The 22415-nt window shown below is 49.7% G+C and overlaps 1 protein-coding gene across 1 annotated transcript; it reads left to right on the forward strand.

Moving 5' to 3' along the window:
- The first annotated feature begins 947 nt into the window (after positions 1-947).
- LOC115336081 (translation initiation factor IF-2-like) lies at positions 948-22167 on the forward strand. Its single transcript, XM_030002592.2, has 7 exons — positions 948-998; positions 4138-5049; positions 13902-14011; positions 16393-16447; positions 20215-20287; positions 20688-20832; positions 21678-22167. Exons 1-7 carry the CDS (start codon positions 948-950, stop codon positions 21751-21753), a joined length of 1422 nt encoding a protein of 473 aa, XP_029858452.1. The 3' UTR covers positions 21754-22167.
- The last annotated feature ends 248 nt before the right edge of the window (positions 22168-22415 follow it).

A 22415-nucleotide genomic window follows, 5' to 3' on the forward strand; every position in this document is an offset into this window, starting at 1 on the left:
AGCCGAGCCGAGCCGAGTGGAGCCAAGCACAGCGAAGCCGAGACGAGCCGAGTGGAGCCGAACTGAGCCGAGCCGAGCCGAGTGGAGCCAAGCACAGCGAAGCCGAGCCGAGCCGAGCTTTGCCGAGCCGAGCCGAGCGGGGGCGGTCGGGCGCAGCGGCATGGGCGGGCAGGGCGGGCAGCGCTGCCTGCGGGCGCGGTGCGGCTCCGCCAGCCGCAGGTGATGGTGGGCAGGAGCCGGCCCCTCGGCACCGCGCACCGGGCGCTGCAGCTCCTCGTCCGGGGGAGCGCGGGCGCGGAGACCTCCTGCCCGCGGCAGGGGCGGGCGGGCAGATGGAGAGGGACGCTGCCAGGGCCCGGGGAGCGGCCCGGGGGGCCCCGCGTCTCTGGCAGCGATTGCCCCGGGGGCGAGGACACCGATGCAAAGGGACCGAGCCGGTTCTCGTGGCTCCGGCGCTCTCCAGCGGCGCCGAGGGCCAGCCGGGACTAGGGCCGCGCCAGCCCTCGGCTGCACCCGCGGCAGACTTTGCCTCGGGCTCAGCGCTGCTGGCCAGCCTGTCCCCGCCGCCCCCGGGCTAGCCCCGCTCTCGGGACGGCACGTCCCACGCGTGAAGCGGTGCCTGGGCTCGCCCTGGGAGCGGCACGACTCGGGAGCGTTCTCCGGCTGCTGCGGCTCCCGTCCGTGCGATGGACCGAGGCGGCGGTTTCCCTGGCGGCTCTCCGCTGGTCTCGGCCCGCGGGCCGCGACCCCCCGGGCTCCGTTCGGGCAGCCCTGCCCCGCACGCTGGGGACGGAAAGCGGCGCGATCCTGCTGCAGCTGCCGCGGGGACAAACCCACGGGGGAGAAGGGGTGGGTGCCGCGGAGGGGAGGACGGCGGGGCCGGGTGGGCTCTGGGCGGCACCGCCCGGGGCTGTCCCTGGCGGGGGTCTTCCCGGCCGGGCCCCGGGATGGCTGAGGAGGCCGGTGCCCGCTTTTCCAGGGAGGAGCCGGCCGGGAGCGTGAGGAAGGGCAGCTGCCCGGCTTTGCGCTCCCCGGGGACCCTCGGGGCTCCCAGGGGGCCGGGCCGGGCCGGGCCGGGCTTTCCCCCCTGCCCCCCCGGTTTTGCCCAGCTTTGCGCTCTGGCTTCACGTGGCGCTTCGGCGTCGGTCGGATAAGCCTTGTTTCCCGCCCTGCAAGGGTGACGCTGGCTTCCCTGTTACGGATGAACAGGAATCTGTCCTGGCGCTGAAAGCAGAAACTCCGCGGGCTTTGGCACTCAGATTTTCCTAGCTTGCTCCCGCCAGCGTCCGAGGGGACTCTAGATTTCGTGGAGCACCGTCGGGACGTTACTCTCGGGGAGAGTCTTCGTTCCTGTTTCTGGACGGACAAAGGTGTTGGCAGCGGGGGAGTGAGCGAGCAGCCTCGTGGTGCTTGGTCGCCGGCTGGGCTGAAACCACAACAGTCCTTTTTGGTGCCCAACGTGGGGCACGAAGGGTTGAGATAACGACAGATCTGGCCGGAGCGTGTTAAAACAAATTTGTTGCACGCATTTCTTACATTAGTCAAATAGTCGCTGGTCCCAGTGTTGGCTCATTTGTTCACGTGGCAGTGTTGTGTGAGTTCTTACGTGCACTCTGTGTTCCCTGCGGTGATGTTTGTCACCTCTGGGCGCGGGCTCAGGACTATCATTTCGCTGTCCTGGGTGACGTCGACTTACAAAATAATTACGTCACGGGTCCTGAGGTTTAAGCTGGTCGTTGTGTGCGGCGTCGATGTCATTCCCGTGCCTCGGGCGGCCTCTCTCGGAATTCGTTGGTAATCGCACCCAATCTGTGGGGAAGTTGGGGCGAATACTTTCTCCCCGCTCGTTCACCTCCCCTTCCTCCTTCAGCAGCTTTTGAGAAGTTTGAATATCCCTGGGATGTTCAAGCCAGCATGCTCGTCTTGCTATGTCTCCCGAACGTGTTTCAGGTCTTGTTTAGGGCTCCAAAAAAGTTTTTTAAGAATACCACCCAGAGATCTGCCCCAAGGCTGACTAGTCATGGGTGGCGTGGCATGTGGGAGAAAATGGGCAGGTATCTAGCGGACTTCTCACCTCCAATGGTTTGGAACTTCACTCCCAAACAGCTACGGGACCCTGGTGAAGTGATAGAACCTTGGAAAGGAAAATGCGGTGCCTATTCCAGAGAGGCACAACTTACCGCGCTGTGCTGGGCCCTGGCCGGTATCTGCCAACCACTGCTCGATATTATGCAGCACCCCCAGGGGGAAGGGAGGGAAAACAGACCGACAGGCACTGCAGCTGTTCCAACCCTCGTGACAAGCACTGCAGCTACCCCAACCAACCCCGGCGACAGGCGCTGCGACTGAACCAGAGAACCAACCTGTGCCGGTGTCAGTGGCCCCTATGCAGAAAAAGAAATACACGGAGAAATCAGTTTGCTTAGCGAGGGATGAAGGTGAACCAGGGTCATCATGAGAACAGGAGGAAGAGGCAGAACCCGAGATAATCACCCGATCCCTGTCCCTGAGTGAGCTGCAAGACATGCGAAAGGATTTCGGCCGCCATCCGGGTGAGCACATTGTTACCCGGCTGCTCCGATGCTGGGGTAACGGGCCAGTAGCTTGGAATTAGAGGGTAGGGAAGGCAAGCAGGTGGGATCTCTGTCTAGGGAAGGGGCCATTGACAAGGCGATTGGGAAAAAGACGCGAGCCCTCAGCCTCTGAGGGGACTTCCGTCAGGGCGTGAAGGAAAAAATACCCCTTCAAGGAAGATGTTACGTGTCACCCAGGCAAGTGGAACCACCATGGAGAAAGGTATCCAGTAACTGGAGGGAATGAGCCGTGCTGGAGGTGATTTATAATGATCCGGGATAACGAGCAGTCACCCACAGATCCAGATGAAGTGCAATGCACAAAACCCTGTGGCGGAAGTTTCTACGACGTGCACCAGCGTCGTATGCCAACTCCTTGGCAGTGATGTCCTGGAAAGAAGGCGAGGGACAAACGGTGGATGAAGTGGCTGCCTGACTCCGGCAATGCAAAGGAAGTCTCTCTTCCTCCCGACGGGCCCGTGTCTCGGCTGTAGAGGAACCGTCCCGGGAGTTCCAGCAATTCAAAGAGGCTATGTTCTTCTCCCCACCTGTATGGGCCCGCATCGCAGCTATTAGGAGTAAGCGTTCCTCTGCTCAAGAGAGAGGAGATAGAAGGTACACACCATGGTGTACCCTGTGGTTTTACCTGCGTGACCGTGAAGAGGACATGAGGAAGTGGGATGGAAAACCTACCTCGACCCTAGATGCCCAGGTACGTGAGCTGCGAGGAAAAGCAATCAGAAAAGAGGATTCCTCCTGGAAAAATGCCGCTCCAGTTTCCAGCGGGCAGCTCCCCAGGCAGAGTGGAAGGGCTGAGCTCATTTCTGATCCAGGCATTTCCTGAGAGGCCGGAGGAGTCCAGATCTCCCGAGCAGCACCAAAGTGGTGCAAGCACTTGTCTGAGCCGGGTTCCCCAGGCAGGGCTGCCGTCAGAAGCCCGTGAGCACTGCCTGCCTGCTGGTTCAACAAAGAGGAACTCCTCATTTGAATGGAAAGGATGTACTTTAGAGGGCAAAGGGAAATGCTGACTGTCCCACCCCCCACGTTCTGTGTTTAGGTTTTTATTTAGTTCATTGGGAGCCTCTTCTTTTACACCAAAATCCGTTTTTGTGTTTGGCACGAGAGAACTAACGGCGACATTGTTTTTTCCTACAAACGTCGCTGTTAGGCTTTCGTGGGATAAAAAGTGGCTTCTTTTTTGATCATCGCTCGGCTAGGTCACTGACCATCGGAGCTTTTTGGTTGTGTCTGTTTGAGAAGTAAAAGGTGGCTGCCAGAAAAGCTCCAGACAGCTATCTACGAGGGTGTTTTCTCCCCCAAACCCCAGAAGAGCCTAACGCTGCTGCTGTTGCATTTCTGTGGCCCTCCAGGAATCCCACCGTGTGTGTAGGGGAGGGATGAAAAAATCTCTGGGAATCTTTGCGTGACGGGTGCCTAGACCAAGAAAAGGCAAACCTGCTGACATCGTCGCAATTTGGGAGAGAAAGGGCTGAGCTACCAGGGCCACTGCCAGCATACTGTCATTAGGCACCAGAGTTAACGTTGACTCGAGAGGCCTGGGCAGAGCCCGGACCCCCCTGAAAGCAGCTGCAAGACCTGCCACGAGGTACAGGCCAACTCCTCTGATGCTTCGGGCTCACGCTGGAACCCAAAGCGCTCCAAGCCCCAAAATGCAGCTGCCTCCGCAGCGCAGCAGCAGCAGCCGCCAGTGCAGAGCGCCGTGGGGAGCTGGAGCAGAGGGAGGGGGCGCCCGGGCCGGGCTCGGCTCCCTTCGGCTGGGCTCGGTTCGGCTCATGTCGTTTCGGCTGGGCTCGGCTCGGTTCGGCTCATCTCGTTTCGGCTGGGCTCGGCTCCCCTCGGCTCGGTTCGGCTCAACTCGTTTGGGCTCGGCTGGGCTCGGCTCCGCTCCGGCCGCGGCCGCGGCCCGGCCCCGCCTGAGGCAAGGGCGGGCGGCGGGCGCGGCGGGGCCGGTGGCCGTGGCGGGGGCTCCTCCCCGTCCGTGGAGCGCCGGGGCTGCCCGGGGGCCTCGCAGGCCGGCAGCGGGGCTGAGGCGGCGGCGGCATCTCCCCTCGCGGCAGGCCGGGGCGCCGGGTCCCGGCCTTCCCCCCGCAGGCCCGTCCAGCCCCGGCCCCTCCCTGCCGCCCCCGGGGCTGCGGGGGCAGCAGGGGACTGCCTGCCGCTGGTGGCTGTCCGGCGGAGGCCGGCGGGCACCGCGGAGACGTGCGGCTGCGGAGAGAAAGGAGTTTCTGCCGGCTGTCCCCGCAGGGACCCGCCGCCGCCGGGGGTGTCCCTCACAGCCTGGCGTCGGTGGCGGGCTGCGCCACGGTCCTGCCCGGGCGTTCTTGGCAGCCCCCGGGGCAAGAGGCCTGTCAAGCTTCGGGGAGGTCGGCAGCGGCATTTCCAGAGCAGTCACGTCCCGTTGGCTCTCCTGCTTCCTTCCCTAGGCTGGGAGAAAGGAGGACGTCCTCGAAAGCAGGTACCTGTCGGTGGCCTGACCCCGGGTTTCTTCATGCAGGCAGGCTTGTGTACGGACTTAAAATCGGCAGGTGAGCATGTTGAAGCTACAGCCTGCAGTTTGGTGGCTGCGGGTGGCATCGAGTTCATAGGAGACCCTAAATTCAGAGCGTGGGGGCTGCTCTTTTCCTGCCTTCTTTCACTGACCGTGAAAGCGGTCGCTTCCGAGTGGCTACTGCCCTTGCACAGGCTGAGCATCGGCCTGAGAGAGTAACGGGAGCTGTAAAAAGCGCTCCTGTTTTGCTGCCGTGTGTGGATTTCGTGCTTCAGTGGGAAAAGGGGCTGGTTTTACTGACGGTATTTTGAAATTTTGTTGAAAGCGTTGAACTGAGAAGCTCTAGAGCCTTTGAAGTGGTTTAACCCCAGCCGGCAGCTAAGCCCTGCACGGCCGCTCGCTCGCTGCCCCGCAGTGGGAGGAGGGAAAGAATCGGAAGGGTGAATCGACTCGCAGGTTGGGATAAAGGCGGTTTAATCAGTCAAGCAAAAGCTGTGCACGCGAGCAAAGCAAAATCAGGAATTCAGTCACTGCTTCCCATTGTCTGGCAGGTGTTTAATTTGCAGGAAAGCAGGGCTCCATCATGCCTAACAGTTACTTGGGCATGTCCCCCCTTCCTTCTTCTTCCCCCAGTTATATTGCTAAGCGTGACATCCTATGGTCTGGAATATCCCTTGGGTCAGTTGGGGTCAGCCGTCCCAGCCTTGTGTTCCCCCAGCTTCTTGTGCACCCCCAGCCGACTCCCTGGTGGGGTGGTGTGAGGAGCAGAAAAGGCCTTGATGCTGTGTAAGCGCTGCTTTCAGCACAAATCCAAAACGTAGCCCCATGCAAGCTACTGTGGGGAAAATTAACTCTCTCCCAGTCAAAACCAGCACAGCCGTGAAGCTCTGGACTCAAAGTATGTACTTATTTCTTGGGCTGTCTGCTGTTAGCAGTGTGCCTTTCGCTGGCCTGGCAATCTGGCTGTCAAGTGTGGATGTGGAAAGAGTCTTTGGAAACTCTCACTGGCAGTAGTTGTTTGTTGTGCTCTTGGGATTTTTTTCTTTCACAAGGTTCCCCTTGCGCTGCCACTCCTCTTTCCGATGTGTTTGTGACAAACCTGTCCTGTTGTTTTGAAAGAAGAGCATGCCTCTGCTGCAGGCAGAGGGGCTGAACAGGACTTTTAGGTTAACAGCTGCTCTCAGTTTCTAGAAGGCGCTGTAGTGGCAAGCCTGAGAAAGGAGAGTGAAGGGAGAGTGTTTTAGTCTGTGGTACTGCTGGCATGCAAGGCAGAGAAAGGAAAGCGGCCTTTGGGTGTGCAGGGGACAATGAATAGGAGGGTTGTGGGAGGTAACAGTTGTGTGGTAAGCCTCAAATGGGAAGTTTGAGTTAGCAGCCAGCCAAGTAACTGAAGCACAGGGTGCTGAGCAGTCTGGCCAACTGGGGAAGATGTAAAACAAGTGAAGAGGATGGTCCTTTAGAAGTGAAAAAGAGACTTTCCCTGAGGGTATTGCCCTGGAGGAATCGGCTTGTGTCTGCTAGTCAGGCACACAGAGATGATGGGCAAGTGCTTTTGTGAGTGGGCAAAACCTTGACCAGCTCACTCGAGGAGCTCTGGAGCTTTTAGTGTGAGAGGGGACTTGGAGTTCCCGGAGGCTGTGATCTGTAATAATTCCAGAAGTTTGAGCTGCTTCGGAAAAGGAGCTGGAGCTGCTTAGGTTTAAGGGTTGTATTTTTAAGCAGGTGCTTATAGATTGGGTCCTGCTGAAGGAGTGTTCTGTAGGGCTCAAACTTGGTCTGAAACTTTATGAGATGTTGCTGTCTCAGCCTCTGATAAAAAATTAATAAAGATATTATTCATAAGTATTAATAAAAAGCAGTGGCTCACATAATCTGGCTCCCTGTGTACATCGTTCCAAGGCTGTGATTGTTATCAGACAGCAGTTCAAGGTTGATGCCCTCAGAGGCTTTTGGGAAGTCTTCTAAACTGTTGAGGTTAAGTCTCTTTTCAGGTGGTGGCACCCATGCAGAAACTAGGACTGAGATCCTTTGGAGCCAGGAAGTATCCCCGCATCAGAGAAAGAGAAGAGCATCGTGGCATCCCGAAACCCCTGTTTTCATGCCAGTGAGGTTGCAGCAGGGCTAAAATGCCGTAGGCAATGACTTAGGCCTCTGCCTAGAGAGTGGTTTTATGAGTGTGAGTGAATTTGCTTTGGCAATGAGATGTGCACAGGCATTGCCAGGGCCTGGGTTTACTCTGGAAGTGACAGTTGTTAGCTGCAGAAGAATTGAAGAGACTGTGCTATGAATACCACGCGAATTAGGCTGTCTCCAGACCTGAAGCTACATTAGATCTCGTGCCACACTAGTCTCCTTTTTCCTTTGGAGAAGTAGGCTGGGTCTTTGAAATTCTGCCGCGTGACTTTATTTGGGGATGACTTGAAACGCAGTTGTTTCTTTAGCTTTGCTTATTAGCATTCTGCTGGAATAGTGTCAGATCCAGGAGGATTAACCTTCCTCCTTGTTTTGTTCTCTGTGTTGATTTTGGAGAGGAAGGTGTGTTGTTGTGTGTCTGTTGTGGTGTTCAGAAGATGCTTGAAATGTTGCTCTTGTCTGTGACCAAGCTCTTTCCCTCAGTGTAATCCCTTTGGACGGCACTGCCAGTAGTGTGCGTACGTTTCTGAACAGCCTGGAGGTGTTTGATCTCCTGATGGTAGAGAGAGCACTGCATTTGTTTGAGTTTGGCAGCCTGTCATCGCCCCTTGCTTTCTTCCGTTCTTTCCACCCTCTTTTCCTCATCGCCACTTCAGCGTCCCTTCCTGAATCGTACTTTTGTGTCCCTGCTGATTCACGAAGACTTCATGACCGCAGCGTAAGTCTTGGGTGGGTGATACCTGTCCTTCTGGTGTGGCGCGCTGTGTAATTCCTTTCATTAACTTGTTCCGTATTAAGCAAGGAGAGGGCCTTTCTGAAGAGGAAGGAAAGTTCTCATCTCTGACCGAGTTCTGGCTGGGGCCCCTGAATGTGGAGGATATGAGAATGGCTGCCTGCCAGACCATATACCAGAGAATACTTGCATGCCGTAATTCCTTACACTCCACCGTATTTCCTTATTTCCAAGTGACATTTGTGCGACATTTGTTTACTTCTTAATGGGTTCAGCTTTTCTCTGAGACCTTCTCTCTCCCTGTGCATTTTATTGTTGGCCGATACCTAGCAGCAAACAACTTTTGAGAAGCTGGCTTACAAAAGATGTAGTTAATAGTTGGGAACACAGTTTGATGCGGGCAGTACACAACTCCCAGCATCACAGGGCCTAGGTCCAATGCTGTGAAGGCCCGTTCCTCTGCAGGTTTGCCCCGTGGAGGGGATTAAGAGACACGTCCTGCCGGTTCCTTCTTTTAGTCCCTTGAGCAGAATGGCATTGCGATAGGCTGGAAGAGAGAGGTGCTGGTTTGAGAGCACCTTGTCAAAAACACCAATCCTAAAGGTTAGTGAGGATCGACTGAAAAGATGTGATCTCTCATCCTTTGTATCCTCAGATGCACAAAATACAAATGGGCAGAAAATTGAAAAGGAACAGTCCTTGTGGAAGAATGGATGCTTTTTAAGAACAATACATTGGGAATTCATCTGCCTGCTAAGTATTTTCTCTGTGCAATGGGAATGATGTTTTGTTGTTGTTTAAACTCTTACAAGGAGTGTAGCTCTGTTGCTTTTTGGCTGGGTTGGGACTAACTCTCTCTGTTTGTTTCACAGCGCTCCGGATCTTGACACCACTGAAAGTGCTGTCAAGGAGTTAGAGGTAGGAGATGAAGCAGGTCCATGGGACCTTAGCTGAATGTTAGGCTGAGCAAATCTTTTGTTTGTTATGGGACGGAGGACGCTTTGTCAAATGCAGCATTTCAAGTGTGAGTAATGGGGAACTTCTCTGGAGAGTACTAGGGTGAAAAAAATGACGTAAATGAAAAATATCATCAACAGGCAGCATTAGCGTAAGCGAGTAATGCTTTTATCAGAAATACTTCAAAGAAGCTACTGACTGTTGAAATTGGACGAATGAATACTCCTATTTGTTGAGGTAGTTGCACCCTGTGGCTTTCTGGTTCCTGTTCAGATTCGTTGTGCGGTAGCACTTTCCCGTGGTTTCGCTCTTGGCCCCAGATCTGACCACTGCTTTGAACTTGTCAGGCTTGACTAGCTGTCACACCCTCCTAGTTTTTCAGGAGCTGTGGCAGTACTGGTGAGCTAGCTTGACAGCGGCTAATCTAATGCTCAATTGCACGTGCTTTCCTCATAGCTGTGGAGCTGGGGGAGCCAGTGAATGTTCTTTTAATGACGCCGTTACTTTGTGGCCAAGCTTGGTGACAGCTGATGAGTTCTGTTGTTGTCATCTTCTTCCTGAGCCAGAAGAAAGCCCCTGCCATTCCCGAGGAAATGAGACCAATAGACTGCCTGCTTAAAAATGCTCCTGTTGCTTAAGTTTAAATAAACCTTCAGAGTACAGTAGTAGCATTGTAAATATTCTTGAAGAAAATGTGCTGATTTTAACTGATACAGAAAATGATTGGTTAATTTCTTTTTCTTTTTCAATTTTGAAAATACTGAAAGGTATTACTAGAAAAAATTTCCCGTTTATAAAGCAGGAGTTTGTTGGGGCTGAATTACAGTTCCTTTGTAACTGAATTGGGTCAATATTCAGAAAAAGGGGAATATGTGTTTATTTTTGAAACAGGTCAATACCGCATGTGTTGTGCTGGCAAGGAGGAGGCTTCTTAAATGTAGAACTTCTTAAATTTAAAAGCACACCTCCACTCTCCATGGTAATGCTTCCGTGTTAATTCAGGGTTAAGACATTGATTCACTTCAATTTCTGTGAATCTGTTAGGGCAGCGTGCTCTAAGGTGATGGGAGGGAGCGGCGGGAAGAAGGGGAGGAGGAAAAGCAAAATATCTGGAACCCGCTCTTCCATGATTCCTGCAAATTGTAATGTTAATTTTTTTCCCAAGCCTGAAAACTGTACTTGACAGTGGAATTGTGGCTATCTTGTTAATATTCTTCCTTCCTTTCTTGTTTTGGCCTCTCCAGGAAGCAATTCGAGTAATCCTTGGAAATCTTGATGATTTACATCCCTTTTCTACAGACGACTTCACTATCTTTCTCTGTATGCTTTCTTTCCTACTTGTAAAAGAAAAGATCCAATGACTTGTATCTGTTGGACATTGCTTAATTTGACATTCCTGCCTAGTAGTGCGCAGATCTTTAGCTGGAGTATGACTCCTTTGAGCTTTGCAGTTTTACATTAGCTGAAGATCCTCCTCAGTTGTTGCCTTCACCAGAGAACTGATGTATGTAAAAAGAATGTTTTGCAGTGTTTTCAGATGAACAACCCTGCGTTCCAAATCTGATTTAGCCAGAGAAAACAAACGTGTATATATAAAGTCCCAGGAAGCCCACATAATGCGATAGCAAGGAAAGCTAGTGCATTGTTTCAAAAGGTTAGTAAAACGTAAAGCGCTCCTTACAGGTGCAGCAGTGTTGGCCCACTAGTAGAGAAGACCGCAGTAGTTTTCTTGTAAGGTACATTAGGATTAAATATTGTAGTTGCTGTAGTGTAAAGGGTTAAGAAGAAGTTACTCTGCTGAGGCTGTTGTTGAAGAGAAAAGTAAGTTAGTTGAAGGAGAAGCCTTTTCAGTCCTAAGGTGTGTCAGTTTGTGAATCGGATCAGGCCCTTTGGCATCGCCTCCCGTGATTCCGAGTGCCCAGGAGTAATGAACACCCACGTGTTTCCACCTCCAAGGCATTCCCTTCCAGTCTCGGCAGACTGCGTTATTGCCACCCCTGGTACTAGCAGGCAAGAACGAGATCATCCTCTTTCTCTGTCAGAAGCTGGTATGTATGAGAGCAACTTATTCCTGTTACTGCCAGGAAGAGAAAGTAGCCCAGAGCATCGTCAGACAGGAGGCACCCAAACAAACGAAGCCTCGTTGTTGGTTTGCTTCACTAAAGCGCAGCCAGTTTTGCCTGCGAGCTTGAGGAGGGTTTGATTCACGAGCTTGTATTTCTGGAACTGGGAAGTCCATCCGCCTGCTCAGCCAGCACCGGGCCCTGAGGAGAACTGCAAGCTCAGAGGCCTGGCGTGATGAGTTGTCCTGCAATCTGTGTGTTGGGCTCCTCGCTACAGCATACCTCTTAGTTAATCACCAGCTGTGGGAGTCCTTGAAGCCAAACTCAAACGAACAATTTCGTCCCTTAAAGGAACTGATTGTGTCAGCGTTTCATCTAGGCAAATCTTGGGCTTCATCTCCAGTCCTCAGGATGTTAGTTTCTGCTAGCAAATGGAGTAAAAGTTACCTGGTTCTTCCTGAGATCAGAGGCATGTAAGGAGAGTGCTGCCTGGCGTCATCCATTCTTGCATGCATGGGCTCCTAGGTGTGTGAGCTGCACCCCCAGGAAGGAACGTCTGTAACTGTGGCGTTTGTCATGTCAATTATCTTTTGTCCTCCCATTTTGAACTGTGAAGTGAATGTAATGACGCTACTCCTGTGAATCCTAGTCCTTTTCAGTTTTAAAAATAATTTTTAAAAGAATTACTTTTTAGTTAGGAAAGCTGATGAGGTTTTATTCACAGGGTTGGGAGAGCCTGGCATGTTGTTTCTTGCGGGAAGATATCAGGACTGAAGCCAGATACAGTTAAGGAAAAACAATGCTATTAGTACAAGCGACTGATGGGAGAGTGTCACCTGGATGATTGTTTCTTGTAATGTTACTAGTGTTTTTTCACCAAGTTCATACCGACAGATTGTAGGTGCTCCCTTCTGCATATATGTTCAGTGTGGTATGACTTTTGAAGCTTTACAAGAGGACTCCTGCTCCTTTGAAATGTTAGTGCTATGTTCTTAAGTCTTAACGTTGTTCTCGGATTTGAGTAAATGGGAGAGAGCATCGAAGATGAGATTCAAACATGAGAATGTCCACCTTGTGCCTTATCCCTACATTTGCACTATGTATCTAGAACTTGGCTCTTTTCAGCAAAATGCATCTTGTGGTAAGTCACTATAGTTATGTTTGGATAATGTCTGGAAACATCTATGATCTATGTCTTGCTTTTCCCTTTCCCTTCCTCTACTGTGTTTTTGAATTGGAGGGAGCAAAGCTGCGTGCAGTATGGCTGTACCATGGATTTGAAATAGAGCATAGCGATGTGTTCTCTTTTGTCCTATATTGCTTTTTGAAAATGTCTGGAATTTCTCTTTGCCTTTTCACCCACTGCTGACTCTTCAGCTAGTATTTTTATGAAGCAATGCCCAGTGGCTCCCACCCTTCATTCTTGAATGTCAGTAGCTAGGCTGGAGCTAGTACATATGTATGGAACACGTGTTTTTCTTCCTTGTGCTTGACTACATTTGTTGACGTTGAACTTCACACTCTTTGTTTCTATTTTCCTAAGGAAAGAATGCATTTGTTTTTCTAAATAATGACAGTAATAATGTCTTTTGTATAATTAGCAAGTGTTGTCACCTCCCTAGTGTCTCATTTTCCAGGTTTTCTATGAATTCCCTGAAGAGCCTCAGGCCCCAGCTGAGAGCTCTGTGGGACTCTGCATTTAACCTCCTCTGTTGTGAAAACAGTGTTTTTCCTTACTGTTTCCTGTTCTGATTATTGGTCCCTGGGAAAGGCTGCTGCTGGTCTTTCTTGTGAGCGCTTAGTAGATATTCTGGTCTCCTTTATCAAATGCACAAGTAGTCCAAAGCAATTGTCCCCGTCCCACTGGCACGTGTTATTCACAGCCAGGAATTCTGAAGGAGCTGTATTTGCAGTTCTTCAGTTTCAAGATATCATATGCAAGTCCAGCATTGTTTCTAAGTTGTTTATCTTGTTCTCAGGAAGTGCAGTGCACTGCAAAAATGTACTTTAAAGTTGGTTAAAGAAAGTCCAGTCACCAAATATTCACCAGATTTTATAATACCTCTGTTACAGGTAAAGAAGTAAACAAGGGCAGTGACGAGCTTGTAAGTTGCGTGTGTGGTTTTGTTTTGTGTGTTGTTTTTTTTTTTTTAAAAAGTGATATTCCAAGTAGTCTGGAGAAGCAGAATATATATCTAGGCAATGCTGTAGTTCTCCTCTTTCTGGGTGTCAGGCAGGCAGTGTAAGGTGGGAGTGAATTCTCACCTAGAACCATCCAAGTTGAGGGAAACCTTCCTGTCAATTCCAGCAGACTTTGAATGAAGTCGTGCCTGAGGACGCGAGAGCCGTGCTGGCTTCAGTTAAATGTGTTTTTGGCAAGTCTGAGCTGAGGTGTCAAATGGTTTCTTCACTGTGAGAGTCTGTATGAGGTCAATATTGCCGAATAATTAAGTAGTTTCCTAAGTGCTGTATGTGTCCAAAACAACAAAGTTAAGCTTCTTTGGAAAGTTGTTGTTTAGTGAGATCTCAGGGTGGGTTTGTTTTCAATACAGGTAAGTGTCTGAAGACGGAGTGAATTAGTGAAGGTGTCCTGTCCAAATTCCACCAGAGAAAATCCCGCTCTCTCTGCTAGCATTACGTTCCTGTTAATTACGTTCCTAGGCCCTCCTCTAAAAATGGAGCAAATAGGATGTCCTGGGAAGCAGTAGTTCTTGTTTAAAACTGTTGAGCGTAATTCTCTGGATGGCCTCTCAGTGCTTACCTTCTGTTTGAATAAGGCAGCTTATCTTTTATTCCTGACTCCTTTTTTGGTTTTTGTTGTATAAGCATGGACAATGTTGCGAAATACGGATGTATATTAAGTCTGACTTTTGTTCTAAAATAGAAAAGTCAAAATCAAATTTTATCAATACCAAGTTTGCAATGTTTTGAAGGTCAAGAGAAGAAAAGAAGTGTCAGAAAGTGCTGCAGTGGAAGAAACGGTGAAGAGGAGAAGAGTGGAAGTCGGAGCGGAGGCCTCATGCCCACAGTCGGGTATGGGCAGGTCAGTTGACTACAAAATAGTCTTCCAGGACACATATCAATGTTTTTGATGTCTCTTGCACCTTCCTCATATTTCATTCCTGTGTAACCCTTTGGCCCGTTTGTCTTCTTCCTTCTCTTCCATAGGTGACAGAATCTAAGCAGCATTGCCCACGTTTGGAGAAAAGTTGTCCTGTGCTTTCAGGTTCCCATGCCATTAACTAGAGCTCTTCCCGTCTCACTGCTTTGTGTTAACGTTACCTGCAGAATCACAGCGGGATGAGAACTGGGCAGCTCGACAAAGCGGTGCACTGGCTTGCACACCTGAGGCAGGGATGTCAAGGGAGGAACTGGGAAGAGTTTTCTAGCTGCCTCCCAGCCTGTTCCTCTGAGTCGGCTGATGACTGCTGCCTCTCAGCTTGAGGCAGAGATCTCTGTCTGTGGCTTTCACAGAACCATTGAGGTTTTCGGGACCTTTGATATCATCGAGTCCAACCCCTCCTGCTCAAGCAGGGTCACCCAGAGCAGGTTGCCCAGGACGTGTCCCCTCAGGTTTTGAGTGGACTCCAAGGGTGGAGACACCACAACTTCTGTGGGCAACCGGTTGCAGTGCTTGACCACAGTTTCAGTCAGAAAGTTTTTTCTTGTGTTCAGCTTTAATTTCATGTTTTGCAGTTTGTGCCCTTTGTCTCTTGTCCTGCCAGAAGGCGCTGCTTGAGGAGAGCCCAGCTCCCTCTTCTTCATTCCCTCCCATCAGGTGTACATTGATAAGAGCCCCCTGAGCCTTCTCCAGGCTGAACAGTCCCAGCTCTCCCAGCCTCTCCACACAGGAAAAGTGCTCCAGTCCCTTCATCATCTCTGTGGCCCTTTGCTGGGCTCACCCCAGTGAGTCCCAGTCTTGTCCTGGGGAGCCCAGTCTGGCCTCAGCACACAGACTGGCCTCAGCAGCCCAGAGCAGAGGGGAAGGATCACCTCCCTCGAGCTGCTGGCAAAACTCTTCCTAACACAGCTCAGAGTGTTGTTGGCCACCTTCAGCGTGAGGGTGCAATGCTGGCTCGTGGTGGCTAACTTCAAGCTTAGTTCTTGATTACCTTTCAGAGGTAGGGCCGTTACTAGTTATAGTCTAGCAGGCTGCTTTCTTTCATGGAGCGTAGCTTTTAAAAACAGAAGATTCATGTCTGTTCTTAATATTCACAAGTACGTGGCAGAGAGTCCCAGATCCAGTGTTGTAGTCGGAAGTGTTTATGCTCACCTTTCCCCTTCCATGGCGATGTACAGACCATGTCAAATCATCTCCCTTGTTGCCTTATATTCTACCCAATTCCCAAATATATTTCATGCAGAGATTATAATGGGAGAAGTCTGAAGCCAGTTCTTTTCCTGCTCACGCAGATGTAGTCCTTTCATTCCCTCCGCCCCCCCCCCCCCCCATCAGTTTCTAGTCACAATGAAACTGCTGGACGTGAGTGAAGAATGAGACCAGGATCCAGAATGCTTTCTAATCTCTTTTAGCCAAGGCGTGAGTTGTAGATTCATAAAATACAAGGCCAGAGAGGGCTATTTCATGGTGTGGTCTGGCAGTTCTCTCTTAGTCCTGTGTCTTGCCCCAGCAGTTATGCTATTCCAGAAAAGATTAAAACAGTTAATAATTCTAAAGTGTATTCTTGATTTCAAAATTAAACCGGTCAGACATCAACTTCAAGCCTTCTGTCATTTTTTTTCTGATTACTCTGTTAGACTGAAGAGCTGAGCATTCAGTCTGAGCATTCCCCCACCCTGGAAGGAGTTTGCCTACTGTAGTCAGACCACTTCTTGATCTTTTTTTTCTTTTTGGACAAGCTCTTTTGCTCGTAAGTCCTCATGGGGCATTTGGATTTGGGTTTTCTTGGGGTGCTATTGAGTGTTGAGCTATCGGAATCTCCAGGTGATGCTGATCAGCTCCAAGAGCGCTATTTTGTGTGTGAAGCCAGGACTGTTTTTCCCCATCTGCATCGCTTCGTACCTCTCTGCCATTTTATTGCTCCACGACCGAGTCTGGTAAGATCTTTCTATGGTTCTTTGCTACCTGCCCTTCTCTTTGTGTCAGTAATCTTGTAGGATTTGCAAGCTTTCTCAGCTCGCTGCTCATCCCCCTTTCCCTGTCACGTCACGCTGTTTTTCTCCTTAACTGCTTGTTGGGCTTACTAGAAAAGCAGAAAGCCTAATACTGGAGTGAGTGCCTATTTTTGTTTTTTAAATGAGACTTTGAAACATGAGTACAGATTAAGGGTATCTATCTTGTTGGCTAGAGGGAGGTACTAAAACCCTGCTTTCTAATGAAATACTTGATTAGCCATTTACAAGATTGCTTCCTTTTTGCGACTTTTGGTAAACTCAGTTCTTACCTGTTTGACTTATTTTTAGAACTGGAGCCAAGTGTGTTCGCCATACGAGTAAAGCAAAGCACGGATTTGAAACGGTAAGCTACAGAATATTCAGAAAGAGACAACAGCATCTGTTTAGTCCTAGATTCTTAAAGTGGCAAGCATAAAAATGCCTTCAGGTAACTTTTTTTCCCTTTTCACCTGCATCACCTGCATGGAGACATTTGTGATTCCTGCTCGTCAAGCTTAGCCACAGGATGAGTTTTACCAGGAGCCGACACAGGCTTTTCTGACTGTGAAGCTACAAACTCTAGGGGTGAGCTTAGCCTCTCAGAGCTGAACCTGAAGGATGCCCCGCCTTGTCTTCAAGAGACTCCAGTCCTCTTTTACCTCACATGCTCCTTTGTGCAGAACTCCATGAAGGGCCAACAGTGGGCGCTGACACCTTGACACTGGCTTCGGTGTGAGTACTTGCCACTCCTCACCAGCGTCCTTTCTCTGTGCAGATGGCCTTGCAGGCATCTCCCTCTTCTTGAAACAGTGTCATGTTTTTTCTCACTATGTCATCAGGAGGCAGATTTATGACAGGATTGTTCCAGAGGGATTGGCAGTTGCTTTCTAAACCCACTGTTCTCCGGAGACCTTGTCAGGAGGGCGAGATTCTTTCTCTTTTAGCCCACAAGCTAAAAGGCTGCTCTGACAGAGCTGCTGTTAGGCACACCCTTTAGGTAAGAGGGTCTTCCCTCACCCCCCGTTCCTCCTCCTCCTGGCTGTTGCCCATCTTCCCAGTGCATTTCATCCATTTTCTGGATCCTGATAGCCATTGTGCATTTAATTCAAACCCCTGCCACACTATTGCCTTCCTGGCCGCCTTCCCTCTCCAGCTCTTTGGAGAGAGTCTTCTCCAAGGAGGCAAACTTATTCCTCCTGGGGTTGTCCACAAAGGAGGTTGCTTGGTGGTATAAAAGGAACAGCTGCTTCTCCCGCCGTTCCTTGGGAGGTAAACAGTTGCATCAGATGCCCAGGTTTCTGCGTGTCTCTGCATGATGATGTGCTGCCCCCATTTCAGAAACCTTTTGGACCTTTCCACAACTGGCTGAGCCTTTACGCAAATATCGTCTGTGGGCTTGGTGCCTGCTGGCCAGGGCATACTGCCTGCTTGCTCCTGTAGGACTGGTTTCAAAGGGCCAATCTCAACGCAATTGCTCTGCAGGGATCCCCTGCATATACAGTGGCCTGCAATTTCAGGTGCTGCTAGTTGCATGGTTACCTTCAGCCTGCACAGGTAAACTCCTGTATTGAAACAGGAGTTGTTGTAAGCCCAAAACTTCCTTTCAGAAGAGGGGTTTTTGACAGGTTTCTTGGATTTTCAAGATAGGAAGGAGACTGCCTGGTAACTCCTCAGGAGCATTCAGTACAGAAGAACTTCTCTAAAACAAGCAGGCTGATTTGTCTCCAAAACCTGTATCCCTTTTTTTTCCCCTCAGCTTACCTTTGCAGGATTAGTGACAGGTCTCTCTACACATACCCTTTCTGGCTTCTTTCCTCAGGTGCTCCAAACACTTTGTTGGTGGGATAAGGGTCATCCTCTGAAAGATGCTTTTTTTTATTCCCCGCTTTGCTATAATCGCTGTCTCCAGAATGCCTCCGCTCCTTGTACAGTGGCTGAATTTCCCAAACATTAGGGTCCTTGGAAGCTGGAGCTCTGGGTTAGCATGTTGGACCCTGAGAAATGATGTGGTAGGTGGCAGACATCACTGTAACCTCCTGCTGTGTTAGCTGATGTGGGAGGACATGTCCTGAGCTCTTTCCAGGTAAACTGGAACTATGATGAGTGAATCATCAACTCGGCAAATACCAGTTCAGGTGAGAAGAACCTTCTCCAGAAGAGATGCTTGTGCCACCATGACTTGTACCTGCAATTTGCACTAGTCAGGGCACTGTTACACTGAGAGGGAGCTCCAGACACAAACTGGTGTCTTTACGAATACCAGACCAGATGTCAGGAGCACCGCATGGAATCCTGAGCAGATGACCTCTCCCTCGTGCATTTTTAGGAGATCAGAGCCAGGTGCTTCTGTGACATGCCTTCCATTTGGTTTGCTTTCCATTTGTTTTCTTTTGGTATTCAGGATGAGAAGAAAGATCAGGTTTAGGAAAAAACATCTCAGTAGCGCCTGTACTTTCTCAGGATTCTTCTGATCATTCCTCTGGGACTCTTGTTCAGTTTATCAGCAGTATATGACTTTGGATCCCAGTCCAGCTGGTGTTTTAGAGTGCATCTCGAAAAGGGAAGGGTCTCGTTAAAACATGAAGGAAATCTGTCTGCTTAGTACACGTAGGACTGACTTTACAGCATCGGCAGTCGATTCAGAAGGAGGAGCATTGGAAGTGCCGCAGTTGCATGGCTGTTAAATAGATTGCATTTTCAGCTCTCATCCAAATGCCTTCCAGGCCTGCGATTTTGACAGGAGGCTGTCTGGTCAGGATGATTGGAGTTGAGCCTGTGCATCTTTCTGCTTACCAAGAGCACCAGTAGAAGTCCAAGGAAGAAAGAACTGGGAGACACTCAGCCTGTCACTGCAGATAATTTGCCTACCTTAGTTAATGCTCTGAGACTAAACTGCAAAGATCTCTGGCCGTCTGAAGTTTGGAATTTCACGTGAACCTGAGCTTAGTGCAAGAGAAGCACCATCAGGGAGGGATCTATTCTTCTCTTACCTTATCTCTGTGACAAAGTTGTTTTACTTTCTCCTGAAGAAGCTTACGTGGTGCTTTTGTTGTTTGTGTTTTGTATTGCTGATAGCCTTGCTAATGGGTATTCCTGGCTCACCTCTTGCTTCTGGTGCTTTTCACTTTTGTCCCTGCCCTGTTACTCTGCTTCCTATGAGTGTGTCTTAGCAGGGCTGATGTCTAGGGGCCTGTATTGTTCAGCGGCTGTTATTTCCCACAGCACCTCTGTCGATGTTTTTTAAAGTCTCTCTCTGTGCCATAGCTGCTGTTCCTCTTTCACTATCTATCTGCTATATTAAAGTCTAGTCAATGAATTCCAGCTTTGTTAGGCCTGGGAATGTCCTGAGGAGGGAGGGGGTTAGTGTCGTGGTTTAACCCCAGCCAGCAACTAAGCACCACGCAGCCGCTCACTCACTTCCCCCCCCCCCCCCCCCCCAGTGGGATGGGGGAGAAAATCGGGAAAAAGAAGCAAAACCCACGGGTTGAGATAAGAACAGTTTAATAGAACAGAAAAGAAGAAACTAATAATGATAATGATAACACTAATAAATTGACAACAACAATAATGAAAGGATTGGAATGTACAAATGATGTGCAGTAGTGCAATTGCTCACCACCCGCCAACTGGCACCCCGCTAGTCCCCCGAGCGGCGATTCCCCGCCCCCACTCCCCAGTTCCTGTACTAGATGGGACGTCCCACGGTATGGAATACCCTGTTGGCCAGTTTGGGTCAGGTGCCCTGGCTGTGTCCTGTGCCAACTTCTTGAGCCCCTCCAGCTTTCTCGCTGGCTGGGCATGAGAAGCTGAAAAATCCTTGACATTAGTCTAAACACTACTAGCAACAACTGAAAACATCGGTGTTATCAACATTCTTCACATACTGAACTCAAAACATAGCACCTAGCAGCTACTAGGAAGACAGTTAACTCTATCCCAGCTGAAACTAGGACAGGTAGAAAGATATTGGTGAAGAAAGTCCTCATAGTAGCATGAAAGAAAATAAAATCACAGAACAAGAGAGTAGACCTTGCCTTTTAGTTCTTCAAGCAAGCAAGCAAAGAAACAAAGATCTCCTGTAGAATAGAATTTTACACGGTGTGACAGTTCTTGGGTTCCTTTTCCTTTCGGAATTCCTCCAAAGAAAATGAGCGTGAGTTTAGTCCAGCATCCCTTACTGTGGGCTGTAACCGAGTGGGTTTGTGTAAGTAAGGAATTCCTGGCTTGTTTCATTCGAATTGGTCATACAAAATCAAAAGCTGCAAGGATGACATTGGTATTAGTTTTCCTTTAAAAATGGTGTTTGGTATTTTCCAGCATGTGAGACTAGGAATTAGAACCACCATAGAGTGGTAGGTCAGCAATGATTTTGGCTGTAAGCAATTCCCACCCATAGAGCCAGGCTACGTAGCTCTTTCAGAGCTGGGCTGTGAGATGGGAGCCTACCTCCAAACCAGTCTGCACTGTGATTGCTTTGAAAGCTCCCAGGCGTGACGTCAGTCAGAGTCTGGACCCACCTCTCGGTTTCAGGGTCTGCCGTTGGGTCTGCAGGGAGTGTGGAGAGAGCGAGCTTGTGTTTTTGTTCTTGCTGCTGTTTCTTACAGGGGCACCTGTGGGATCTAACCTTGAGCAAAGAGCAGGAACGGGTCAGGCTGAGGGTGCGGTGCAGCTACTGCAGCAGCTGGACCAAATGGTAAACAAAGGAAACGTGGAGTCAGAAGGAAGAGGTCTCTCCAGGTTCTGGAGAAGGTACTGATACTGCAGCTACGAGCAGATGCAGTCCTGGCTCCGTCCGAGCCTGTGCCTGATTCTGGCAGTTCAGGTGATTCTACGTTCTCTTGAAGAATGGGTACCTCTTTTCTGTGGTTAAACCAAAGTCTGCCAAGGCAAAGGAGCATTCAGGCGTGTCCTTTTGTCTTGTGGTAAGGTGCAACGTTCCCAGGAAATGTTCCTCTTCTGAGCTGTCTTTGGGGAAAAAAACTCCTCACGGGAGGGTTACTGACCTCAGTCGCAGCCCTCATAGGATGTGGCTTTTATCAGCTGCGGAGTGCTGGTCTCCAGCCCGGTTTCTAAAGGACTTTTACACACTCCCCCTTCTCGTGGGGCCTTCCTGGGAGGGACCTTCAGTCCCCTTAAGGCAAGTATGGCCTTTATTTGGGCGCGTAGCAACTGTGGCCTTTGTAACTTTGGCTCCCAAAGACACCATTTTAAACCGAAATGAAAGTAGCCCTGCCAACAGTTGCTGGGCATTGCTGACTAAAGGAGTGCTCTAAAGCTGTCGAAACAAGAGTGGTCTGTTTGCTGCACAGCACGTGTTGAACGTCGGCAGTAACTTTGATAGGTGGGTTAGTTTTGGAAGGAATAAAACTCCTTGTTAATCATAATGTATGCCAGTCCCCTTAACTATTGAGACTAGACCGTTACGGCACAGGTTGTTCTTTACATTTCCTCTACTTTTTCGGTCTCCCTCTGTATTATTCTGTGCTGGGGTTGTGTCTTTCTGGTGGACAGAAATTACCTTGTTGTTACAATTCTCAGAGAAGTATTTTAGGTACAATGTGGGGTGGGGGGGGTTGTTGTTGTTGTTTCCCCAGCATAATCTTCTCGCCACTACAGCATCTCTTGTTGGAAAGAACTGACCTGGAAGTACTAATGGTTGTGGAAAGGTAAACTTGTAGCATGAATGTCAGGTTGTATTGTTTCTTTTGTAATTCAGCTTTACACATTGCTTGTCTCCGCTATTAAATGCTTTACAACAAAATTCTACTTTGTTTACGTTTTCAAATTAACGTACTGAAGATGTTGGGTTAGAATGTCTTTTTCTTCTCAACCTAGAGGTTTTGGAAAAAGAGCAACAAGCTTTACGATTTCGATCCTTGAGTGTCATAAATCGGGAATTTTACATTTTAAAATCATTGTATGAGACTCTAGTAAAACAAGCATCAGCTTGGAACTGTGTGTTATTTCAATCAGTCTTACCCTGGCAGAAAAAAACTCCTTCCCTCCAAGAAGAAGAAGTAGAGGTTTCTAGTATTGGATGGACTGCTGCCCTATGCTTCACAGCATTAAAAAGGTCTAAATTGGTGAAAATGTTTTGGATTAGATTTTACCACTCTGCTACAAGTTGTGTAATTATTTATGCCTTTGATACGTAGTGGGATGAGGCTGGGAGTTAAGATTTCAGACGTGCCTAGGGCATGCTCAGGCAGCTTTTTGCCATCACGCTAGCGCATTTGCAATAAACCGTCATTCTTCAGCCCTCTCCTGAGCTGAGGCACCGTCAGCACGTACATGCACGATGCTGGTCTAACCCATAACACTGTGTTACTGGT

The sequence above is a fragment of the Aquila chrysaetos genome, chromosome 26 (assembly GCF_900496995.4).
Source record: "Aquila chrysaetos chrysaetos chromosome 26, bAquChr1.4, whole genome shotgun sequence".
Lineage (NCBI taxonomy): Eukaryota > Metazoa > Chordata > Aves > Accipitriformes > Accipitridae > Aquila > Aquila chrysaetos.

Bases quoted from the DNA above. Each gene is read 5' to 3' on its own strand.
- LOC115336081 (XM_030002592.2), top strand. From the start codon at position 948: ATGGCTGAGGAGGCCGGTGCCCGCTTTTCCAGGGAGGAGCCGGCCGGG. The intron at 5,050-13,901 runs GTACCTGTCGGT...AATGTTTTGAAG, and splicing joins GAGGACGTCCTCGAAAGCAG to GTCAAGAGAAGAAAAGAAGT. The intron at 16,448-20,214 runs GTAAGCTACAGA...TTTTCCTTTCGG, and splicing joins CAAAGCACGGATTTGAAACG to AATTCCTCCAAAGAAAATGA.